A 20,549-nucleotide genomic window follows, 5' to 3' on the forward strand; every position below is an offset into this window, starting at 1 on the left:
CTCAAAGGAACATTAGATCAACTGCCAAAGCAACAGTACTGATAAAGGCTCTTCCTTGTAACTGTTTTATTCTTATGTATTTCAAGTATTTTAATTCTCACTTTGTGGGTGTCTTTGAGTTACCTTAACTTCTCCATAGATTTCTTAGATTTATTACCTTAAAGCATATTTACATACAACTTTTTATACATGTATGAATATCTAATCTCATATATACAGTTACTCTCATTCTCTTTTTCTTTTGGCAGTAAAAAAGCAGCTGGCAAAGTCAGTACTTCACACAACAGCAGAGCTGGATGCTGGCATGAGTGATTTTAGTAGGAAACAACTGATGAAAGTTAGCAGGTCTGAACATGCCAAACAAGAAAAACCATAATACTGCAGAGGTCCCTACTAAAGAAAGAGGAAAAAGTACAGGATAGAACAAAATTTGACCCAACATCAATCAAATCAATACTCGGATATACCATTACCAGCTGTAAAGCAGCCTGTATTTACATTTCAATCCTGCCATTAGTATACACTCCAACATTTCAACCATCTTCAGTATAAACTAACAAAGTCCAAGGAATCAATAACGAAGAAAAAAGTGAAGCAGATTCAAAGACAACTACAAGACGACAGTAATATTACTACATGAACTTTCTGAAATACCTCAGATCTTGTTTTCAAATAGAAACACTTAAAAAAAAAAATCTGAAGTATTAAATATTCATTATGAAAAAGAGTTGGAAAATATATATTAAGATTAAAACAGAAACCATCCTGAAGCTTTTCTTATGCTAGCTTTTTTTTTTTAAATAGAGAATATGCATATTTAAAAAACTATTAAAATGAGATATAATTCCCTGTAGAAGAAACTAGATATTAAAAAGTTTTCACCACAATGAATCCTATGTTTGGCATGAGTTAAAGAATTTCTTTAATATTACTCTACTGAAGAAAATCAAATGTTTGTGCCAGGTCTCTGAGTTTTGTAAGGCCTGCTTACTTGGTGAAAAGAGCCTGTTACCATGGTTACAACCGTAAAAACTTAAGCCTCAGTGAGATATTAACATTCCTTACTCTTGGAAAGAAAAAGGTTTCCTTTTTTTAGGCGAGTGACCCTTTCTTTTTTTCTAGGTCCCCCCCTTTCTTTTACATGTTAGAAAAGAATCAGAAATAAATCCTAATCTTGTGTAAATAGTTGAAGATGTGAAGCCTGACTAGTACATTGTTTCTGTACTAAAGCATCTTCTATTAAAGGAAAGACTCCTTACAGTTGTAACTAGTCCTTAACATAATAAAAGTAAATCACTGAAAGCAAACAAATACTATGGATTTCAAGTAACCTGCTCCTAAAATGTAACAACCATGAAGAAAAGATGTCCTCATTTTAATGGTGACCTGAGAGTGACTTCCACATGAATAAGCTTTTTTTATTTAAAAAAAAAAAAAAAAAAAGAACTATGCATTTCATACTATTATTTAAAACAATGCTCACAGCTGTGCCCCCTTCCAACAATTTCTTAAAGATTTGTTCAGGTTTCAGCTATCCTAATACTGGCAAATACACGTTAAAACAAAAATTAATCTGACATCTCTCTTTAATGGCACAAGATACTCATTGAAGTTCACAACTCAAACTTAGTTTCAGTTTCCTAGAGTGCAAAGGTGAACTGACTTCGGAGTATTACCATAAATTATCGTCAAAACCTTGCACCTGTGTTCTTGAAAACTACAACTAGTTTACACATGCCATTAATACAAGTCTATTTGGAACAAGACTTTATACATAGGAAATATTTTATTAAAATGGAAACTATATAACAAGATGGCATTAACAATAAATCACAACCTCCTTAGCTTTTTAGATCATCAGCTACTAAAAGAGGTAAGATTTTAAAGAAGACAGATCACCCAGTAGTTAAGGTGGAAAAAAAGGAAAATAAATAAGCTTCCTGGAATACAAGAAATTCTTTACATTGTTTAACTCCAGCATATCAGTTGCCCAAAAGTATTTGCTCTACCAACCTTGTCTCATCACCAGCTCAACAGTGCTTATATTACAAGCTGCACTGTCAAAACAACAACAGATCACGCTAGAAAGGTTAAAACATTAAAATTACTTATAGTAACAGATATGTTGCTATACTTCAGTACTGCTAGGTCTGACAACTGTTTAAAAAAAAAAAAAAAAAAAAGCTTTAAAGAAGTCTATAGTCAAAGGAAATGAAAGCAAATAAAGCCAGGGGCCTACACCAAGTCACAGATGAATTCAGTTCAGAAACTCGTAGTTATTTGTGTTTCAACAATGGGATGAAAATTAAGCCTTCTGAAACAGAACTGGGCTTTTCCATAGTAAGACCAATTTGACTGGTCTATAAATCTGGGTTTCTTTTCAGTTACAAACAGGATATTGTGTTAAAAAAAACAAGCTTACCAGATGTTGTGTTACAGTGTTTCCAAAATGCGTCTCTTAATTGAGATTATCTTGAAAGACACAAATTTTGATGAAATTTTATATTAATTCCTACCTGGCTACTCATTGTCACAAAGCCTAGAATGACAGAAATATTCTATCTACAGCTCCCATAAAAATATGAGCAGTGTTCTGTTTGCTTCGTCCTCTTATTGATCTTCAGAACACAGTCGTGATCCTCCAACTTTAATGCCACTCAACATCTGCTTCTTCAAAGAGCAACATACTTTCATTTCTATTTTACATTTTAGCAAGCTTGTCTGCTTAAAAAAAAGCCCAAACATAAAACAAACAAAAAAGAAGAAAAAAAATGATAGCGATATTTGTTTGTTATCTCTTCCAGTGGCTAAATGCAATTTGCAGTAGCATGTAAATCAATAGGGAATCCCACTACGGACCTGTCAGGTAGCTCACTGCACATATTGGTTTAGCCTCTTGTGTAAATACCAAGGAGTTTTAGTGTGAGTTTTTAGCTCCCACATCAAAACTTGTTTTAAAGCTCTGTTTTGATCTGATCAAAGTGGTATCAAAAATGCATTTTCCATTTCACCCCAGGCCTCTGCCCCTTTAACAAAAGCAAACACTGGCTTTTCCTCCACTTCTGACAAAAAGACTGAGATTAAAATTAAAAACATAGAAGTTTTACAGTTCATATCCCACCATCTGTATCTTCATCCTGCAGCAAAGTACTTCATAATTCAACATGATTGTTATTTACAGCCCAATTGCAAAACCCCAGAACCACCTCTCCATTTGGCTTGGACCACAAATTTAACTGTTTTAAATCAGTAGAGTTTTGCAATGGCAGCAGTAAGAAACCTGCAATCTCCACATTACAGAACATGGCCAAGTTTTTCCACAGCCATTAATAAGTAAAAAATAAAAATAAAAATCTGTGACTTTTAATTAAATTGCGTTGTTTATAAAGTTGGACTTTACTCCAAGGAATGTATCTTGGGAAAGGGGGAAATCGTTCAAGTGACTGAGAAGCAAGACTGAGATTCAGGAGGAAAATAAACCTTTTCACATAATTTTGCTTGTTAGTCTTTATTTCACATTTTCAGGGTCTGCTCTACAATCCTGACAAGCACTTAAATGATTTTTAAATTATTATGTAAGAAATCTTGTATTTCTTTTTTCTTAAGACATATCTTCTGAAGATAAATCAGATATCAGAAAGCCACAGTAAAATTGTAAGCATTAACAACATTGTGTACACTTCAATTAAACAAAATTCTTTTGCTGAGTAGAGAATAAGTATCAAGCCAAGTTCTTCTTTCCTGGCCATATAAACAAATCTTATGGAGCCAAAAACAACAGGGCCAAATTCTAAATTGGAATGAGTTTTTGTTTTCCAGACCTCCGTGTCCAATGTGTTTTTTTTTTTCCATTGCAATACAAGTGGCTACTAAGACACTTCTCGAAGTAAAACAGTGTTGTCTATCATAGCAACCTAACTCTTTAAAAAAAAAAAAAAATCACTATTAAGTTACATACCTCCTCGAGGCTGAGATGAATTATTGCTACCGATAATTACTGGAACACCAGCATCTTCCAACTTCATCTTCCATTTTGCAATGATTTCAGCTGAACTGTCCTAGAAAAATGATGACAGAGGTGCAGCTATTCTATTTTGTGTGGTGAACCAAACAGCCCAAATAAAAATTTCTGTCAGAGACAGTATTGACTTGGACAGCATTTTCAATAAGGTCTGAAACATACCTTGCTGGCATCATTAAAAACTGACAGCTCCATCGTTTGTTTAAAATCTTGTTCCCAGACAGATTTCAGGCACTCATCTAACCAGCATTCACTATTGTGAACAGGCACAATGACAGACTACAAAAAAACAGAAAAAGTCAGTAACACTATTTTTTGTCCTTACACTACAAGAATATTCATTAAAAAAGAGAAGTGCCAGATCTTTCTGAAACTAACTTTCACCAAAAAGGGATCACAAGAATATGGAAGTAGGCAAGGTACCTTTATTTTCCTTTTAAATACATGATTTGCTTTCACCTCTCTCAAACTTCACATTTTCTGAGTTCTACTTTTGGTAGATCTCCAAGGAAACAAGAGACTACTGAACAAAAAATGCTAACAAGCCATTGATTAAACTATACTAACTTGATTCCAGTATTCCTACATTTCATAAGACACTCTTTGCTTCTATCTTCCATTAATAGATCTTACTCATCAATTTTTCTTCTGACTTATTACCTAACTGGAGATGTTGTATGTGCAGCCTGAATCCTTGGACTCTAGACAAGTTTTTTAAATGGTTTTATCTAAAATTGATATAAAAAACATTAGAAGATGACTTATGACATAGTTCCTTAGTCTCTCATTTCAATTACAGGCTTTCCTCCTATAGCTTCTGTTGTTTCAGCCCCATAAGCATTGTGTGAAAACTTATCTGAAATCTTCATTTTAAAATTGGTTAGAAATCACAGATGAGGGATTTCTCTGTTTAAGTACTCATCAGTATTCTCATTTTTAACCCCCAAAATTGTTTCTGTATCTTGAAAAAAGAATACCTTCCATTCACAGCATGCCAGTCCTAGGAAATTTGCCGCAGTAACAGTACACTGGCAATGTCCGTAAAGGGGGAGGCCAAACCAGTACCTGCTAAGGTGCCTTATAACAGATGGAGAATTTAAGACAAAGAGCCCAAGTAACCTGTAAAAAGCCTCACAGGACATTTTAAGAAGTTCCTAGAAACAGAACTCTAGTCCTTATCATGTGGTGTAACCATAAACACACACTTGGAAGAACCAGACGATTAGTTCCTACTGTGAGCACGTGAGAATCTTGAGAAGCTACCAGAAGAGCACTGAAATGGACTTCTTACAGATCTGGCAAACACACACAAATGCACACATTAGGAGCTATTGTGCATACTGTTTTTTTCTTTTTTTTTTTCTTATACACAGTACAATATATGTACACTCAGATATCGCAGAGTACAATGTACAGTAACAATGACTAACAAATAAAAAGCTTAACAGCACTGCACAGCAAAATAAAAAAATATATATACTGGTCTAAAATGAATGAACATCCTGATTTTTGGCAGGATGTTGTGACAGGAAAAAGGGGTATTTAAAACAAGTAGAGGCAAAGGTATCTACATTTTTAAGCAAAGAAAGTCTTTGACCTGTTGTAGAGAGATAAGCAAGTAAAATAAGGACAAAGTAAAAAAAAAAAAAAAAAAAGTCAAGTTGAATACAAAAAAATACAACAAAGAAAAAAAAAAAGATTATTTCATAAGTATGGCTCAATAGTGCATTTAGACTTCAAAAAATAAGCAGGCCTGAGATCCTAAACCAATACATCCAAATTGCTCAGGATTTTAATATCCCTTACGCTTAGATTGCAATTAAAATAAGCCCCTAAATGGTCATGCTAATCAATCTAACATATTCATTCAGAAAGAAGAGCATTCTCCATTTTTTCCAATGCAGTTTTGTACATTCAGAATAGCCACTGATTCTTCATCTTTTTTTTTTTTTTTTTTTTAAATTACCTAACTTGGTACAATTTTGACTATACCGTCACAAACTGGCTTGACATTGGTTTGAAAACTGTAAAACTGGAACTTCTTTACTTTTTTCCATAGTGAGCTCCTGTTTTCAGTCAGAGCGGCAGTGCAAATCATCATTCAAGGACTTTTCTGCTCAGCTTGAACTGAAAACAGTAAAAGCAGTACTTCAACGGCAGCACAGATAGAAGCAATCCATAAATACCTGAGGTCACCAACTCTGATCTCAACAGAGCAACTAATAACAGATTAGCATGCTCTTGAACATTTTCCTGTGAGCAAGTTCTACTTTCACACAACTGTCACAGCAACGGAAAGCTACGTGCCTGGCAAAATATGGTACAGCACTGAATTGCTGATGCTTCCACATAAAACTTGAAAAATTAACAAATCCATACAAATAACTGCACACCGCAATATGATTAAAATGCCTGAGTACTACTAACACACAGTAGTAAAGAAATTCCTTGGGTTCTACTGTTCTTAGTTTACTGTTCTTCTGCATTTGTGTTTTTTTTCTTGTTTTGTTTTTAGGCCAAAGAGAAATACACCACAGAGTTTAACTTTTCACTTCTCTCTAGTTCATTTGTACATTTGTAGCCAGGCTTAAAAGCTGTAGTTGGCACTTGCCCTAAGCTGGGTACCTATAAACTGACTTTTACCATTGTGTGACTGTACCAAAGCACTCCAGTCTCCTTGGTTCATTTAAAAAGGGAAAAACGTGAACGTGGGCACAATATTTCATGTACGGGTGCAGATTTGTAGAAAAAAGTCATCTGGTAGTAGCCTGAAGAGATCCTGTCTAGATGCTCTGTCCCAGGACAAAACCAGCAACAGCTCTGTCACTGCTGACAAATCACAGTCTCCAGTGAGAAACACCAGCCTTGCTACGGCAATCTCTAAAAGCAGGTCTCTAAGGGAGACCTGGAACACAGTTTTCCTAATGTCTTAAAGCCTTTCGCTCAGTTGATGCTAACTACCACTGCCCACTCACAGCACAGGTTATTGTTTGAGTTCTCTTTGCAGCATTTTTATATTTTAAAACTGTCACAACAGAGAACGACAAATACACGTAATGCTCCTTTAAATAAATTGCACATAACTAATGTGTTTTTGTCATTACAAGGTCAACTGAGTGACAACTGAGTCCAAATTATTCTTTTATTACCTGAGACTGACTTACAGCGAAATCCAGCAGAGGAGCATTTCATGGCCTAATGGCCAAGCACAACAGTTAAAATACAGCATTATGAACCTGATCTGGATTGGAGCATTGTGACATTACCTGATTTCCTCTGGACTTCAAAGTTCTAGAATAAGGCCTGAAGTGATTTTAGGTGGTTTCAGTGAAGTCATTTTGCTCTGACTAAGCTGAAGATGATTCATGGTTGCTCTACTAAGTGAGTTTTGATGTATGGAAAAATGACAGAATGCTAACTGATTAGCAGATACTTCAACCCTGTTTCTTCTACAAATATATTACTCAACAACATAACTCTTCCCTCAGCTACGCTACTGAAAAACAATACAACGATCACAAGGTTGGAGACATGTGAGTTAAAAAAAAAAAAAGTGACAGAAACTGCGCAACTCACTTTTACACCCAAGAAACCTCGTTTCTGGTGTTACCTCCTCTATTGAGGGCATACACCATAAACAACCCCAAAGTGAAATGTTATTTTCAGCTTCAGCAAATTCCAGTTCACGTTGGCTCCTACCAATCTCAGTATGTGAATGTGGAAAATAATTTTTTTTTAAATCATTTTAACACCATTGAAGATTTTACATAAGTCAGAAACTGTTATTCTTAAATGATAGTTTTCATATTAGCATTCCAAACCCTTTAAAAACTCAGGGTTGTTGGCAGAAATCAGCTGGTTTTGCCAAACCTCATGCATGGGATACTTTAAATGAACCCAGGATGATTTTTAGGACACAAGCTTTGACCTGCTTTTAGACTCTGAGATTCTGTGAAGTTCTTCATTTTCACTTGCCTAATAATCTGTGTTATTTTGCTTTTTTTCAGGACCAGTACGTTTGCCTCGCTAAACCTAAATATAAATTGCTGCCAGACCGTATCTGCGGTACTTGTATACGTTTGGGTACGTGTATATATTTGCTAAAGAAAAACTAATTAAAAACAAAACCTTCCAGGGAGAAGAAAGAGCTCTGTAGGAAAGTTTTAAGGCTCTCTTTTCAAACCCAGGTAACCAAACGTGCCCAGCGCCTCACTCCCTAAGGCCAACCAGGTCTCGAGGCTGCCTTCCCTCACAGCCCCTCCAAACCCATCCCACTGCCCCTGCACACCCACCCCTCTGCCTTCCCCCACAGCCCCTCCCAACCCTTCCCTCTGCCTTCAGCCCCCCCGACCCCGACGAAGGCCCGGAGCCCCCCCAGCCCCACGCACCACCTGCACGCCGCAGCCCGGCCCCACCGGGGGGCTCCCGGCCGCGCCCCCCGCCTCCGCCATGGCCCCTCCGCCCCCGGGGGGAGGCGGGGCTGCCCGGGGGCTCCCGGCAGGGCGGGAGGCCGTTTCTCTTCAGGACCGGCCCCGCTGCAATGCCCCCCCCCACACTCCTCACGGCCGAGCGCCGGGGCCGCCACCAAGCCCCCCCCCCCCCGTCCCCTCAGGCCCGGTGCAGCCACCACGGCCCGGAGGACCAACGATAGATGAGGGCGGTTGCAGAGAGGCCGGAAGCGCCGGCGGGGCGGGGCGCGCCGCTCTAGGAGACGGCGAGCAGCGAGGCGCTGAGGGGAGCGGGGCCCGGCCTGGCTCGGCTCGGTCCCGGGGCTGAGCCCGGCCCGTGAGGGCTGCCCCGGCCGCCGCCGGCTCTCTGTCGCCTGTCTTGAAGTTTACAAGCGTTGCTGCTCGTGTGTGGGGTTGCTCCAAGGGGTGTGCTGGCCCCGTGGTACCAAAGCTGAAGGGCCGGTGTGGGGACGCGCTGATGTCTTAAATAAACGTCTTAAATAAATATCTGCACTTTCCCACATGTTCTTTAATTCAGTTTGTTCGCCGTGTCTGTCTTTAGTACTTTCCTGGGTTAAGACTGTCCTGTTCAGTGCTACCATTGTATTTTTAATAACCTTTAAAAAACAACAGAAATTAATGGTAATGATATCATTATTGATCATTTACTTACTCCAGCCATGACTGTGCAACCACTTACTCCCTTGAAAGTACTCACAACTAAAAGGGAGCGCGAGACCAGGCCCTGTACAACAACCTATTCAGAATTTTTAAAATTTGCACAAAGCAATCTTTGTCGAGCAAAATCCTGAGATTATCCCCTGTTTATCTGAAGAGCCTGTTAAACAGCTAGACAATTCAAGGAGCAAACAGAGCAGAGTTATCTTAAAATGTTTGTTGGCACACAAATCTGAGAACTGAGGAGGTGCGGAAGACAGCCAAGCAGTAATTCATCCTCGGAATCTATTTCAAATTATCTACACAGCTTCTTTCCATCTAGCTTTGGTTTAATCTCGCTGTGAACAGCATCGCTAAATATGATCATTTCTTCTTTTTTTTTTTTTTTCTTTTTTTTTCTGGCGACAAAGACTGCTAGCGCTTTTACATTGCCTGCATGCCTTGCTTTATCTAAGAAAGTGTAGAAGAGTATTGCTTTACTCACGCTGAACCAAACAAAAGTTCCAGTCAGAGACCAAGGCCTCATTATGCAAACCAGCCTACAAAACCCAGAGCAAACCCCTTGCTTCCTTCCCCAAGGAAAGAGAACCCATCAAAACCACCAGAAATGTCTTCTAAGTTATATTCTGTAGCTGACCACAGAGGGTAACTAAATAAAGTTACTTAAAATGGGATTCTTATGTTGGAGGTTTTTGGACAGAATTTTAAAGGCCCACAAACATGAAAAAATTGTTCCATGGGACTTCAATACAACCTAGGCGTCTAACTTCCACTCTGAGAGCCTTTACCTAACTGGCTTTTGAAAACCTACCAGGAATTTCTGTGTTCTTGGGCAACTAAGTTGTTTTCAAAACAACAGTTCATTGTTTCAGTGCCTATTCTTCTTTCATGTGGGTCAGAATGAAAAGAGGTCTCCTAATGCTGCCATGACAGACTTATTTAGAAGCGAGCATAAATGCTTTGAGCCTAGTTGTACTTCCAATTGCTTTACTTTGAAAATTTTCACAGTGGTAGGGAACAGCACGCAAATATTTGCTTCAACTAGAAGTGCTACAGAATCAAAGAATGTCTCCTTATACTTGTCTTCAGCTTTATTTCTGATCATCTCTTTAGGATCATTACTGCAAGCTTGCAAGTTCTGAACACTTCAGCTATCAAATAGATTTTTTTTCTTATCTTGGTGGAAAGACATATCTAGGAAGTAACCTTGTTTTCATTACTCTGTCACTTCAAATATGGCACAGACTAGTTATAGCATGAACAATTTAGACATAGAGAGTTGTAAGCACAGATCAATTGATTTCACTGGAAATTTAAAAAAAAAAAAAAACAAAAAAAAAAACTAAAACACTGTTCCTGTAGGGTATCACTATAGGGTTATTTAGGGCAAATAATCTTGGGTTGAGTCCTTCTCCAAAGGACAAGCTAACCTGGGGGGGGGGGGGGGGGAGTGGAGATTATCTGTACAAAGATGTTTGGTATTGTAGAGAATGGCAACTTTTATATTTATTGGAGAGACAGAATAAGCAAGTACAGGGGTTTCTTCTAACACATTTGCCTCTGAATTTACAAGCTTCAGTAATAGTCCCAGAGTACACCATGTTGAAAGAATCATTCAATAAAGTAGGTAAAATATTCAGCCTAGAGATAGTTTTGAAACCACTTCTATTCAAAGAATGCTTTTAGCCTCCAAAAAATGCTGTTATTTTCATAAACCATCACAGTTGAGTGGCAACAAAAGAGATGCAATATTCTTGGTTATAGCACTATAGAGCAGAATGGGACCTCAGAAGCTCATTTAGCAGTCCCACTGCCCTGAGATAAGATCAGCTTTATAATTCCCTCACAGCTACTTACCACCCTATTCTCAAAGTCTTCCCTTCAATAATGGAGGTTTCATAACATCCTCAGACAATTTATTCTAATCCTTGCTATCTTTACCCTTAGAAAGAATTTCCTGATATCTGACCTAGATCTTACTGTGATTTCAAAGCCCCCTGAAGTGTGCCAGGTTAAGATCTTTGCGTCCCGTTCCGTCCTCCCCCTCCCCCCCAGCAAAAAGATCCTGGAACTCATCACCTCCTAGTTTCAGAGCTAGTAAGCCTGAACCTCTTGCTTAACATTTTCCCTTTTATATAGAAGCCACTTGCTAGCCATCTCCATTCCCTGAAAAAGGTCTTCAGCCCTCATGGTACAGTTCCTCAGCTGAAGTCCCTCGGTAGTAGTAAGAACCAAAATATTTTCCCTTAGGCAAAAATCATCCTCTTTCTCTTCCTTTAGTAGATTCAGCACTCTGATCACGTTTTAGACCAAATGTTGAAAGCTCTATTTTATTTTATTTAAGGAAAGACTTAGCATCCTACACCACTTTTTTGGAGACCTAAAAAGAATGCCTACTGTCATAATCAAACACACCAAATCAATGCAAAAGACTAGGCTAAGCCGATAACCTGCCAAAGATAAGAATAGAATCTCTTAAACCAACCCACTAAGAGACACAACCCAACACCCTCCAACCCTGCACCTCTCCCCCTAAGAGTGCCTGAGGACCCCCTCCTTAAGAGTCCTCTGATAGCCCTCTCCTGAGTGTTTCTCTCCCCTGCAGCTGTGTGCCTTCTCAGCTGCTTTCTCACTAATGCCTCCATTAACCCCTCCTTTGCCTGCTAGGCCTTGCAAACTCTATCCCAAATCTCTTGTTCCTTATCCACCTCGCACAAAGGGAACAAGTTGCTCCCTTCCCCTCCGCAGCCGTGATTTATGTGTTTGCAAATTGTTGTTACATTCCCCTCTCTTGTTTAGGTTATATGCATTGGATTCATTTGGTCTTTCCTCACCGGCGGTGTTTTACACCTCTGTTTATTCTCATCTCTCTTCTGGACTCTCTCTTGGCCCTTCGTATCTCGGCTGCAGGAGGGCACCCAGGGCCTGGCCCTGTGCTCCCGCTGGGGCTGCTGCAGTGCTGAGCAGAGCAGGATTACTGCACGTCTTGCAAGCCATACTCCTGTTTGCACAGCTTAGTGCAGTGTTTGCCTTTTTCACAATGGCTTGACACTGTTGACTCCTAATCAGCTTGTGATCTATTATATCCCCTAGATCTTTTTCTGCATGAGGGAAACAGTATTTTAGCAGTTTTATTCCAGGCAGCCACATGAGAAGAAAATGACTGAGGTAGTGTGAGTGAGATTATCTGCTTTGTGCTTCAGTGCCAGAATTGTTTACTGGTTTCCAATTAGTTACATGTGTACACCCTGTTAAGGGAGTTGCACAAGTGTTACTAATGCCTTCCTTTGGCCTTCACCTCCTTTGCTACTACCAGTGGGGACCAGTCCCTAGGACCTGTTTGAGCCAATTTCCCTGTGTACTCAAGACTCCAAACACTCTGCTGAAATTGCAGGGTTAATTGCTTGAAAGAAAACATCTTATAATTTAGACATATTGAGTTTGATTAACCTCTCTGAAAAAAATGTTGCTCTTAGGAGAAGAGCTGTTGTGTGATGCATTTCTCTCTTGAAACATTAGCTGTCGTTACAGAGGATATTGTTGTTGCTTTTTTTTTTATTTTTTATTTATATATTTTTTTTAATGAGTCAATCTGAAGAAGCCTGTGGTTGTTTTTCTGTGTTGGCAAATGTCATAAATATTCTGTTAACTTGAGTACTGGACTTAGGTACCTCTGGGGGGGAACTGGAAAGATACGGTTCATTTCAGTACCAGTCCACACCCCCAAACCTACACTCTTCTTGACCGCTGCCAGTCATCCCACCCGGTGCGCACTTTCATTTCTTGTTCTCTCATCAGCCTGCTGGGCCACGCTGTAGCTTTCTGAAGTTTTTCCTTGTTCTGTTTGAGTGCTTCTCTTAGCTGCTGCACGTTAGGCAGCCGAATATACCTTTATGGCTAGTGTGATTTTATGGCATGGTGGCTGGAGATGCTTTAATTCCTCACAGGCAGGAGGTCAGCAGTGAAAAGGGAGAGGCATGGTTCTTCGACAGAGCAAGTTCTTTGCCTAGTGCTTCAAACACTGAGCAGTTTTATGCAAAGCTAGACTTCCATTTGGCAGTCTTTTCTGAAATGAATGTTTCTATATGATACCACATTTAAAAAATGCAATAATGAAGCATCTTTGCTTTTTAGTTGGTGAAGCTGTTTCAGAAAGTCCTCTGATAGGCAACTGCTTGTGGTATAACCACCTCGGTTAATATGGTTTGGTTTTGTTATTAAGTAACCAATCTGAAACCCAGTAAAGTAATAATGGTAATTTCCTTACTTACCGAAAAAGTTTTATAAGTAAGTTATTTGAGGGAAAAATGTTATTTACAAGAGATAACAAGATTCAGATAACGAAGATAGATAAAAGTTAGCCTTGAAATCCCATTTTCCTAATCTTGACAAGTTCCTGTGCACCACAAGCGATAACTCTTGAGAATCAAAGTGTCTACTTGAAGAAGAGTAAACTTTTAGAAAGTTCAGTTTGGGTTCTTTGTTTTTCAAAGCCATACCTCTGTTTGATCTTCTTGATGACTGAAGTGTGAAGCACTTATGAAATAAAGTTACACTAGAGAGCTGAGGTAAAGAGGTGGAATTGTATATTTCCCAAGGATTCACTGCAGAATTCATATTGTCCACAGTGAGAATTTTGTTGAACTTCAATACCTTTGGGAGGCTAAACTTCTTTGTATATAAGGACAGGAAGCATCTGACATTTTAAGATGGGAAAGTGCTTAAAGAAATAAATCATATTCCTACAAAGGAATGTATACATAACAGGAACTGGGACGTGTATAATATGCAGAGATTCACAAGGCAATGTATTGGATGCACATCTTTATATGACATACTGACAGGAAAGGAAATTAATAACATTTTGAATGATGGATTAACCAAAGGCCTCTGAAGAAAATATTACAAGAATTGTATAGCTCTAGAGAACATGGCAATATTTACTTAATATCTCTACACCAAAAATAGATTTCAATAGGTTATTTAAATCTTTATACTACCCCATAAAAGACATCTTATTATATCATATCTTATTATATTTTTTTTTATCATTCTTAAAGTGCTAAGCTACTCTGAAAACTGGGTTTTAAAGTATAGTTTATTGTCATTAATTCCACTTCAGTGTTGTTTGATTTTCAAGCAAAGAAGGCTTTTCCATGTTCCTGTAAATGCCAGTTCTTCAGACTCACCCTGGGTTATGAAATTCAAAGTTCTCTGATGTTCATACATCTTCAGTAAAACAGATTTTACAGCTTCAGTTAAGTTAATAATTCTGCTGATAATACAAAGGCTACTTTAGTGAGCAGCGTACGCCCTTAGAGCTGTATTGGCTGTGTGTTGTAAAAGAGTAGTAAAGATGCAATTCTTGTCAGAAAATTGACCAGATGTGAGCAGAACAAAGACAGGAAACTGTTCTCTTTCAGTGAAAAGCTGTTACCCCATTTGTATGTGCTTTTCTGACTGTAACTGGTCTCAAGGCCAGGAAGGCTTTTGAGCAGCCTGACAAGCATGCTGCTAACCTGGGAGCCCCAAGATCTATTGGGATCAAGCCAAAAAGCTGCTCAAGGGGTATCTGTGATGCCTTGTCAGTCTCTTCCCCAGCAGTGCATGTGGCTCCTGGGCTGTGGGAGGGATGGAGGCACAGCCCAGTGAGCTCATCTGTCCCATCCAGGCTCATGACAACGACATTCCTCATGGGCCCTTGTGTCCAGCTGGAGGAAGTGGGGGCTGCGGTGGGAGCGGGAGGTGATGACACCCCCAAGCTCTCGGGGCTGCAGCCCTGCAGTTTTTCCTGGGCTTCAGGGGAGCAGAGAAGAAGCTGTGGCCCCATACAGCACTGGGGACAGTGGGAGCTGCCAGCACTGGGATGTGTGAGAAAGGAAAGAAAGGCCTGGAGCCCTTCAGACCTCAACAGATCTGACTGCTCTTTCTGAATCCTCTTAAAAAACATTACCAATTCACAACAATTTTGTGTGAATAAGCTGACAATGGTTTCAAGTATGTATTTATTTTTTAGATAAAGTTATGACATCTTCTGTGATAGAGCACTACAAATGGAATTAGGTGATCACAACTGCTTTAGGACAGGTCTATGGAGACCACATTGTTGTGCTAGCAGGATATAAGAGATGACAGTAAATTATTTCATTGTGTAGAAGCTCCTTGGTAACATCATCCTGATGCCATTAGAGCCTGCAATAAACCACCATACACAAAAGACTCTGCTTCTCCCTCCCTGTGACAAAATCCTTACTCTACTTCTGCTGAATACTCTTATTCTTTCCATAATCAGCCCAGCTACTTAACTTCTATCTAAACTCTTCCTTCCCAAATAAGGTACTTTTTTTTTTTTTTTTTTTTTTTTTTTCCTACTGAGAGAGAGAGAGGAGAGAGAGAGATTTAATTTCGTCGTCTTGGAAGCCAAGATCCTCATCTTGACTTCAAGTGAAATCAGCTAAAAATAACGTTTTGCTAACATTGCTTCTTGTGCTATGTCCGATACTCTGCCTATTGAGACAGAGCCCAAGGGTGTTTAGGTGTCCAAATCCAGCAATAGCACTGGCCTAGAAACAGATCCTATGGATATTTAAATACTAGGACATCTGTATATGCACACAAACATTTAATTTTTGTTTTAAAACCTCCAACTGTATAAAGTTATATTTGTTAGTGTCCTCGTCTTGGGTTCTCAAATTATTTATGCACCCAAAAACCCATGTGTCAGTTGTGGTTATTATGCATGTAAACTTGAACTTTGACATTTCATACTGTTGCAGAACCTTGGTATGTGCATTCCTTTATCTTCCCACCATCTCTGCAGTTGCTCTCCATTATTGTCAGTGCTTATTAGTTAGAAAGCGACATTCCAATTTGTTTGGGCCAATTAACTGGTTGGAGGGAGCAGTTCTTGCAGGATCCCTGCTAACTGTGCATCACTAGCCATCATCTACTGATTCATTAAATAAACCTGCACTCAAACGCACTGTTTAAAGAAGCAAGTACTTGTTTCTCAGTTGACCAACTTGCAAAAACTCTTCATAATTTTGGGTATTCCACTCTCTTATGACAATTAAAGGGGAAAAGACATTGTGTAACCAGTTAAATGAGAACTGTTAAGTGAATTATGGCTGTAATTGCTTTATGTGCATTTCCATGCATTTAGGATGCTGCCTTCCTAAATGCGAGGGAAGAAGAATACCAGCAGAGGAAACAGTCCTTGTGCTGCTTCAATATTGTGGCTTGCAGCCTGTCTGAAAGCATAACAAAGGCTTGATTGTGCAAGTGCCCAGCTGATCCAACAAGCAATGAATAAGTGAGCAATGGTCAACAGTGAAGGAGTGGATATCACAGAGGGCAATTCAAAAAGGTTATAGTACTGTGAAGTGAGGGAGGCATGAAATGAAATAGAACTACAGATACAAAGATAATCAACAGTTTGTGTTAGCTCTACTTTTTTTTTTTTAACTTTTTTTTTTTTCCCTCTCTCTTGAAATGATCTTTTTTTTGTATAAAACAGATTTAAAAAAAAAGATGTCTGATAACTGATAAGAGATAAATTTTCCGATATGGAAGAGAGTATTCTCCTTCTTGCAGTCTAGAAGAAGGAAAATTTAAAAACAGCACCCAATCTAAATGATGAATGAGAACTCTAGAATTCTACTTATAAGACATGTTAATTAGCATAAGCTAGGTTACCACTAGGAAAAAGAAATACAGACTGTCAGATTCTCATGTCTGTTCAAGCATTTGGGTTCCCATAGGGCCCAACCCAGTCTGGTGAGCACGAGGCTAAGGAAGAGAAGAATGAGCAAGTTTGATACCTAACAAGAGATTTCCTGTAGCTCTTCCTGGGAGTGTGAGTTATCTAGTGAAATCAACAGGAGGGAGGTTTCCCTTTCCTTCAAAGCTTACACTACTGTTTTTACTCTTGAATGGATTTATGGATTTGATCAGAATTTCAGCCAGAATCCTGTCTGAGAAAGCAGAAGATACCTATATGTGTGTATATATATATATATATATATATATATATATATATACATTTCCTCTCTGCTGTTTTTATATACTTTGGATGTTCCTATCTGAAATTACCAGGCTAGGAAACTATAGAATTAATATGCAAGTACTGCTCCCAAAAGCATTAAAAGAAATAAAATTTTGTTGACCACAACATCCACTAAAAATATGAAAATTTATTCTGGCGTCGTGGTGTTTCTGCGTAAAGATACCTTCTCATTTACACGTCATTGCTTGCCAGTTTTCATTAGAGTTCATGGCTTGCCATTGTCCTTGGGACATGCGGTATTAAAACTTTTAGCCTCAACAAGGCATGTTATCATACCTTCAGGCTTTCATGTTGTTTTGCCATTGCCACTACTCTTACAATGCTAAATAGCCAGGGCAACATGAATTTGTGTCAATTGATCTTCAGAATTTCCCACTGGCTAAATTCAGAATCATAATGTAGAGAAATGACTTTCAGAAGGTCTTGCAAAGAACTGAGTAGAGACTTTGACAGAGAACTTAACTTGCCTTATCCTCAGTCCCCTACTTAATCACCGTGGCAATTCTGTGGTCACATTTGTAGGCACCTAAATGACAGTGTAATCTGGCCTAATGAAGCCGCTGTAGCCAAAACATGCTTTGATCTAAGGAAAAACAGGAAAAATTTATTTATTTGCCTAAATAAATAAATAAAAATCAAAAACTCTTTCAGCCGATATATTGTTTGTTATCTGGAAACTTTGCAAAATAGAAAGACTCCCTTCTGAGCTTTCGGGACTCTGGAGGGGTGTTCTTGCTGCTGAGCTCGGTGGTGCTAAAGGGGACCGGGGATGCGTGGCCCTTTGCCCCTTCCTTCAGCTCCCTCTGCCCTGCAAATACTGCCACAAAGCAGCACAAAGGACCCTACTTTGTGGAGCAGTGTACATCTGATTCTGTGATTTGATCCACTGTTTTTCCTTAAGCAAATATGTAATAATGTCGGAATTTATGGATTAGTTAGGCAGTCCCTGATCTGCTTTAATCAGAATTAGTGGTCTGTCTCCCAGAATGTTGCTGATAAGAGCTCTGTGCAGACAGACTGGATATGTACAGAGAGATCTTTTATTTTTTTTCTCTGCTAATGCTGCAATACTTACTAAGAAGTCTTTCATTTAGTGAGTGACTGAGTTTAAAAAGAAACGAAAATATGTGTGCTGTTAACAACAATGATGCAAATCTCACTGCCCTTTTTCTAGAAAAACTGCTGCTGTGTTTTGGGGGAAGTTTGTCATATTAAAACTACTCCATAGGCCAAATGTGGCACATGGGAGCTTGTCAACCTTGATCTAAAAAATTGCTGTCATCAGATCTGAGGTTGGTCTGGGCTCTGAAAAGGTCTGCTATTCAAAATTAAGTGTGAAATTTGCAAATGATTAAGTTGAATTATTTACCTTGTTAGTTCATCATGTCTGCAAAAATATTCTCTTCCCTTCTTGTAACCTAGCAACGAATACACAGTGCACAATTATTTTTTCACAATTTGTCGGAGAGTTGCATTAAAATGCATGTCAGTGTCTTTATTTCATGACAGGCATGTAGCAAACAACACTGTGAATGTTTGTTTATCCTGGCAAGGGCTGGATTTGTTTAGCGTAACTTGCATTAGTTTTGTCTAAATTCTGAAACAGAAAGGAAAAAATATTTTTGTTTTCAGGCCACTGTTACAAATATTCTCTTTAGCTTTGTTTTTATTATGAGAACTGACTACTACCAGGCTCTCTCTCTGCGTGTTGGAAACTTGCAAGTAGGTTTGAGGTACTGCTGACTGCATAGGCTGAGCCCACAGGTTGCAGAGCGCACACAGGCTGGAGGAGATGGAGAAAATGAAAAACTAAGCCAGCCAAGAGGATATGCATCAAGATAAATATCAGCTTCACCAGTGGCATAAATTACGTTTTCTAAAACAGGAAATTAATGTTCATTAGATAGTAGAAACAAACAATTGGTCCTCTTGAAAAGTTCTCAGATTAAACACGGAGTTTCTGAGTACTTTTTGGCAGGCTTTTTGAATACCTAGGTTATTGTGAAATGAAAAGAAAACACTAATTTTTGTAGATGAAATGCGCAGGACTATCCCCAAAACAACAATATGCTGAGGCCTCCTTAGAGGTTTTTGTTTTTGACTTCAGCTTTATCTGGTCTCAGGCATGCAAGCATGAGTTAATGCCTGCAACCCAGAGGAGTCTCTAGGCTTAGGCACTAAATCCTCTGCCTGGGTCCCCGGGTCCTGAGACAGCATTGCTGTGTGGGATGGCAAATGATTTGTGTTTCTTAGCCATCTTTTGTGCTTTGTGTTACCTTTTTGATCCTCTCAATAGGCTGCTTGGGTCCAGACATGATTCCCTTCACTGCTTTTCAGTTTGATGTGCACAGGGTAAAACGCAAATTCCTGTCTGCCTGGGCCATGTTGCTTAACAGTTCAAGGTGTTTGAAAGGGGGCAAATGGGGAGAGAAAAGCACAGGAACCATTGCTATGTGATGCTGTGGCCCTTAGTGTGATAAAAACCAAGCTGTGTGTTCAGGGAAAATGGTCCTTGGTGTCCTAAAGCTACGGTTTTATCACTATCACAGAGCATGAGATTAAATCCTTATTCTACCTGAGACTCCTTGACCAAGATTAGAGTTTTATTTAGCCTCTACAGCCTGCATGTGTTTTAGCTGGCTGGGGGGCTTAGATGAAGATTGGTGTAGCCATGAGTGTCTGCCCCAGTGAGGAGAGGCCAGCACCTGCAGAAGGCAAAATAGCTCCCACCTGGGCTGAGCCACCTGTCCTGCAGAGGGGCTGTGCTCTGTGCCAGGGGACACAGGGGAGCAGAGAGCTCCGAGCTGCTACACTTCAACCCCTGTGATGGATAGTCCTGTGCTTTACCCTGCTGTGTACCCATGAGATGGAAATAAAGGCCACTGGGACAAAGGAACATTTATTTGCCAGCAACTGAAGTGTAGAAATTTAGAAAATAAAATATCCATACCTGAATATTGGCCAAACTACTGAATTGCCTTAAATACCTTTTAAGTGTTCAAGGTAAATGAACTTCACTGCCTGCAGAGGTAGTGTCACTGTTTTCACGTTCCCTCATGCATTGAGAGCCGATAGGTGTGACTTTAGGTACACCTACTGGTTTGGCCACATCACAAGTCTGGGCATCTCCACTTTTCATTTATTTATTTTGATGTTAGGTCTTGCAGTTAACACGTAAAAATAATATTTGTTTTCCAGACCTTTTCTGTTTATGGGACAAGTAGACACTGAAAACACCTAAGCCTCAGTTTTGTGCTGACAGCAAAATGCATTGGTTTGGGTGGGAGCTGCTGGGGATGCTAACACAAACATCCAGAGGCAGAAGCTCCATTGGGCT

The 20,549-nt window shown here is 39.3% G+C and overlaps 1 protein-coding gene across 2 annotated transcripts in view; it reads right to left on the bottom strand.

Moving 5' to 3' along the window:
- Positions 1-8,472, bottom strand: part of B3GNTL1 (UDP-GlcNAc:betaGal beta-1,3-N-acetylglucosaminyltransferase like 1) — a 123,807-nt gene extending 115,335 nt beyond the window's left edge. For both annotated transcript variants that reach the window (XM_032199681.1, XM_032199680.1), the window contains exons 1-3: positions 8,410-8,472; positions 4,184-4,300; positions 3,959-4,058 (exon numbers count right to left, since the gene is read on the bottom strand). In XM_032199681.1, coding sequence (XP_032055572.1) covers positions 3,959-4,058; positions 4,184-4,300; positions 8,410-8,472 — 280 coding nt within the window. The remainder of the gene's footprint in view (positions 1-3,958; positions 4,059-4,183; positions 4,301-8,409) is intronic.
- Positions 8,473-20,549: the final 12,077 nt, after the last annotated feature.

This window comes from Aythya fuligula, chromosome 18, assembly GCF_009819795.1.
Source record: "Aythya fuligula isolate bAytFul2 chromosome 18, bAytFul2.pri, whole genome shotgun sequence".
Lineage (NCBI taxonomy): Eukaryota > Metazoa > Chordata > Aves > Anseriformes > Anatidae > Aythya > Aythya fuligula.